This window comes from Carica papaya, chromosome 2 (assembly GCF_054855325.1).
Source record: "Carica papaya isolate Zhongbai chromosome 2, ASM5485532v1, whole genome shotgun sequence".
Classification (NCBI taxonomy): domain Eukaryota; kingdom Viridiplantae; phylum Streptophyta; class Magnoliopsida; order Brassicales; family Caricaceae; genus Carica; species Carica papaya.
The window spans coordinates 2,022,112-2,028,111 of record NC_142310.1 but is presented as its reverse complement, the minus strand read 5'-3'; the positions used below and the strand labels follow the sequence as shown (position 1 = coordinate 2,028,111).

General features: G+C 33.1%; 1 protein-coding gene across 1 annotated transcript; it reads right to left on the bottom strand.

The window, feature by feature from the left end:
- Positions 1 to 1,595: 1,595 nt before the first annotated feature.
- On the bottom strand, positions 1,596 to 3,400 carry LOC110809130 (cytochrome P450 77A4-like). The gene has a single exon (XM_022034858.2). The coding sequence runs from the start codon at positions 3,321 to 3,323 to the stop codon at positions 1,746 to 1,748; it is 1,578 nt and encodes a 525-aa protein (XP_021890550.1). The 5' UTR covers positions 3,324 to 3,400; the 3' UTR covers positions 1,596 to 1,745.
- Between the last annotated feature and the right edge of the window lie 2,600 nt (positions 3,401 to 6,000).

Genomic DNA, 6,000 nt, shown 5'->3' with positions numbered 1-6,000 from the left:
GAAAAAAAAAAAATATTATTCATAGAGAGTGAAGATCATTTTGTTCCCATGAGGGAGAACATGTATATTATTAAAGTTGAGATCTGTATCTAATATAAATATATATATATATATATATGTATATATGCATGCAGATGAGCGAGTGGCAGTATTCCTTCTTGTAGAAGTGTATGTATAATTCAATATTTAGCTAGGTAGAGAATACTAATATATTCTTAATCCATTACAGAAGTTTTTTCTTAATATATATATATATACATATGCCAATATTTTCATCTGGAACTATCCCTACTTTTGACTTCATATTACTAATCAATTTTTTCTTTTTTTTTTTTTTAATTTGGGTAAAATTTTATTATAATATTTTTTAATTTATATATATATATATATATATATATATCACATTAATGCTGCCTACCCAAGTTAGATATCTTTACTTAAATTTCTTCTTTTCTTCAACCTGTCTCCGTTCATAATCTAGTAAGCATGACCAAATTATCTCTTGGCCACTACTTCTAACCCTCTGCTAGAAATGGGTATCAATATACATACATACACACACATATATATATGTATATCTGTGTGTATATAGCCAGCATTAAACTAACATATGCTCTCATGTATTGTCTGGTTAACTCAGCAGGTAAATGGAGCTGTCTATTTATCTATATATGGATGCAGCATAGAACAATGAAGCTTCCCTTTCGGTGGAATAAATAAATACACATGCAACAAACAAATCAAAGTCAACTATAATTTCTTCCGACACTTCAAAAAAAAAAGTTAAAATTAAAATTTTACGAAACGTATGTATTATAAACTAACAGTGACTGACTGACGCATAATATTTGATTAAGTTGATTTAACACTCAACCCGTTAACATATTTATTGAATATTACAATTCTAGCAAACGAGCTGTTAGATTTACTTTGATTGAAATAATCACAACGCGTTTGATACTTTTAGAGAGATAGTTGGTAATTCTGAAATTATGAGTTCGAGTTTTGAATTATTTTGTATAAGAAATTATATTATTTATCTTACTATTAGAATATAAATTTTATATAATGAATGTTTATTAAAAAAATTCAAAATATATATTATGACACAATTAATATATACTGAAATATATGGTAGTGTTCAAAATTGATGTTGCACCAAATTTGGCTGCCATAAATAGTTGTAATTAAATATTTTTTTTTTCTCTTAATTGATAAACCCTATGGCATATAGTTTAACAATTCATCAATATATAGCTTCTCTATTTTCCTTCATTAATCCTCAATATTAAAATTAAAATTATACAAAATGTTTTTGAAAATTATATAATTTTTTTTTTCTAATTATAAGTAACAATTAAATTAATTGCACGAGTGAAATTTAATATAAATTTATTTTTTTATAAAAAATTACTGAGTTTAAGTTGAATTATATTTTAAATTAATACGTTAAATGTTAATTACTATTTAACTATTTTTTATTTTAAAAAAATAGTAAGTTTGAATTGAATTATATTTTTGTGTGTATTATTATTTGAAAATTACTTATATTATATTATAAATATATCATTTAATTATTAATATAAAAAACTTACTACAAGAAAAAATTACCATGCTAAATTTTCAAGAAGCAAATTACTCCTGAAAGGTTCCACAGGCCACAGAAGCTAAACGTACAGAATACATAGATAGAAGTAGATAGATAGATACATATACATATATATGTATATATAATATCATGGATATCACTCTCCGTTGACCAAGGGGACCATGGATCCTCTAGGTTTAACCGTGGCTGTCAAAGTCTTCTTCATCACGACCGTAAACTCCAACTTCCCAGTAAAATCCAACTCACTGTTTGGTGGGTAAGCACTCCACTCGAACTCCTGCACCATTCTCGCCAGCATCAAGCTCACATGCAGCGTCGCCATGCCCAATCCAGGGCATATTCTTCTCCCAATCCCAAACGGCATCGTTTTAACCCCACCACTCTCCGTCATATCTGCACTTTCTTTCCCGGAAAAAAACCTCTCCGGGTCGAACTTCTCCGGATCTTCCCACAGTTTCGGATCCTTACTGATCCCCGGCAAGTATATCTCGACGTTCGTATTCGCCGGAATATCATACCCCGCCAACGTCGTCGTCTCCGTCACGGCATGAGTTAACGAAAAATAAGTTGGTGGGTGCTTTCGCAGTAATTCTTTCACGAAAGCTTGCAAGTATTCCATTTGGTCAACGTCTTTCTCGTTGACTTTACGTGAAACACCGACTGTTCGTTTGATTTCATCGTGGAGTTTGGATTGAATTTTCGGGTTAGCGATGAGTTCTGCTATACCCCATTCGATTGCAGTGGCTGTCGTGTCAGTTCCGCCATTGATAAACTCGGAGCAGAGCGAGACTAGTTCTTCGTTAGACGGCGTCGTTGTGCGTCCTTCAACTTTTAAATCGAAGAGCGTGTCGAGGTAGGAGAAGGAAGTTGCTGTTTTATCAGACCCAGGATTGTTTAGAGCGTTTCGTCGCTGTTCGATGAATTTTGAAACGAAATCAACTTGTCCTTTTCTTACCTCCATAGCTCGTTTTCTTTGCTTGGAGAAAAATGGCCTCAAGATCGGGAGATAATCATCAATTCTTGGATCAAGAATGATTAAAACAGTTTTCATCATCTGATCCATTTTCTCGACTGTTTCCTCATCCATTTCGATTCCAAACGACATAGTAAGAAGAATACAGAAGACAGCAAATCTTGCGGTTTTAAGTACTGAAACAAACCCATTTGCTTCAGCTTCTAAGTGAATTCTCTCAATGAGTTTATCCATGGCGGTATCTCTAACATGACGGAACTCCTTGAGCTTCGAGGAGGAGAGCATGTTCTGCACCATGTTGCGTCGTAGAGAGCGCCAGATGGGGCCGTGAAGGGCGGCGTTGACGGTGAACTTGTTGCAGCTGAAGACGGTTCTGGTGGGATTTTCAGGTGGTCTGGTGGCGAAAAGAGATCCTCTGTCGATCAAAGCTTCATGACAAAGCTTTGCATCGCTGATGATTATCATGGTTCGTGTCCCCATTTTCAGAGTGTAAATGGGTCCGTACTTTTGTCTGAGCTCGTCGGCGTATTTGAAAAAAGGTTTTCCAGAGGTAGTGAACTGAAACAAATTGCCGATAACTGGCCAACCAGGTGGCCCTGGAGGAAGATTCAGTCGTTTCGACTTGGTTTTGCGGGAGGCTAAGAAGAGAAAAGCGGAGAATACAAAGATAAGAAATGTAAAGAAGAGGTTGCAGTCATGCAAGACCAGAGAAGAAGAAGAAGAAGAAGAAAAGAGAGCCATTTGTTGTGAGGATTCCTGAAAGGTGAAGTTAGGTTAAAAGATATAAAAATGGAGACGGCATGAAATTGCAGGTGAGGGTTTTAATTTATAATAATAATAATAATAATAATAATAACAACAATTAAGAATCTGAGGAAGAGAGTAAGAGTTTGGTGGGTTCCTGTTAAATGCTAACGAGAGAGAATAACTAGTTAAATCCGTGGGAGCCGCCATTTATATATTTATACCACTCTTTCCTTACATATACATATATATGTATATATATATACACATATAAATATACGTATCCCATATTTGAACCCATGGCTAGCCCAAGGCAACCTAATATAATATAATATAAGAAATTTGATAACTTGAATTGTTTGTATTGTTAAATTCAAGGATGACTTCTTAAAATTTTATTTTTCTGTCTAAAGGGTAGAACTATTTGTATCACATATATATATATAAATATATACATACAGTATCAAAACTCCTGGAAAATTAAAATAGTTTGCAGGGCAGTTTTAAATCTTTCTTTTTCTTTTTTTTCTCGACTTCGTTTCTCATGATTCTGTGATTGTTCTTCAATAGTCAACCATAGCACATATATGCTCTATGTATACATAGCAATACCAGCGAGAGCATGAACAGTATGTATTATATATGTATATATGTGTATATATAGAGTAGAGATGTAGAATCAGTGGGCTAGAGGTAGCTGAGATTGGAGAATTAAAAGCAGTGAAAAGAAAAAGAAAGTAGAAGCTGAGGTAGATACAGTTAGACCATCTTAATTACAGGAAATTAAAGTGTAGTCGTTGTCTGGGGAGAGCAAAAACCAGACGAAATTGCATTTCATTGCATGCATGGCCTAGAACTTGTTCAAGAAACTTTTTAATAAATGAAGTTGCTGATTTCTGTGACCATAAATTCTATCATCTCATATAATTAATTTAATACTGTATTAATAAAATTATAGTGATTAAATTGTGTTTAATCTCACCGAATTACTACGATATATAACTATCTAATTTACTTTATTAATTCCAAATATAAATGATGAATATATTTATTTATTCAATTCATTTAACTTATTTTTCTAGAACGAAAGGCACAGGGAAAAGAAAAATTTACGTTTCACTGAATTACACGTAGAGATATTGATAAAATACATAGAGTTAAATGGTATTTCATAATTAATTAATTGAACAGCAGCTCGCAAACCACCTAAAAAAAAATATTTATTATTTGATCTATATCCTGACATAAGAAGTTTAATAGGAGCAATACTTGAGATGACAATCCATAAAAAAAAAATACCGATATTGAGATCCGCTAAAACAAGGTAATTGTTAAAAGAAATTATTGAATAACTTAGTAAAATTAATATAAATATATTCACGATGGTTAAAGACCTAACTTACCCTTTAAAAAAAATACTTTTTAAGAGATAGATTAGTTATAAGTAATGTTTTGTTAGAAATGTGTAGAAGAAGAATATGAGATTAATAGAAATATTTAATTTTTTTTTAAATTTGTAATATTACTATAAATTTTGAAGTATGTAGGTATGTATAAGCACTTATACAACTTTTAAAATTCTAAATTAATTAACTTAATACATGATTTATCAAGAAAAATTTAAAAAACATGTATTAATTACTATATTTATAGTAATTATTTTCAGCAGGAAATATATTTTTAGAAAAAATTTGTAATACCCAGTCCCAAAATTTAGATCGGGATTAATTTTAAAATTAAAAAATATATATATAAATATAAATTTTAAATTTATAAGTATTTATTTAATGTAAAATTAAGAAAAAAAATAGGTAGATGATGAAATTAAAAATAATTTTGAAAAAAATAGGTAAAATTTGGGTTGAGATGATATCTTTGAAAAAAAAATCGAAAACTGGGGGGTCAAAATGCAATTAAAAAAAATTGAGCCACGTCAGACAGCCCAGTCAGCAGTCCCGACGAACCAGAGTGCGCCACCTGACAAGACACGCTGACTCGGTGCCATGCGAGAGGTCACGCTGGCAATCCACGTGGCCACGATCAGATGGCCCGGATGTGTTCCCGCGCGCGTGGACGGTCCGGATCTATTCCATCATCAGGCGCGATCGGACAGTCGCGATTAAATGCAATGAACGGACCAGATTCGTTCTTTCTTTAAATGCGATCGTACGATCGAGATCAAATCTCGATTAACAGTTTAAATTCATTTTCTCTTTAAACACGATTGAACGATCGAGATCAAACGCGATTAACGATTCATATTTAAGGGAGACCAATATAAATATCTCACTTCAACCGAACTCAAACCCTAGCCGCCAACCCCCCGCCGAAGAAGAAGAACCAGTCGTCGGAGAAGATAGCCGATCGCTGCACCGAGCTACCTCCGACTACCAAAAAAAGGTAAAAATTCTCCTATTCGCTCAGAATTTGATTTTGAACACCCTATAGTTAAATCGGAACAAAAAGAACGGAAGATGAGGTGGAAACCGCGAAAAAAGTCCAACGCTGCCGCCGCATAAAAAATTAAAAATTGCCTCTGATGAGCCCCCTTCCGATTCTCGTTTCGTGCGATTTTTTCACCATTATGTTCACTATTTTGTTTTCTATAGGTTAACTGAAGAAAAACGCACAGTCGCGAATGTGAGCTGGTGGAGCCGTTGCACCGGAAAATTTC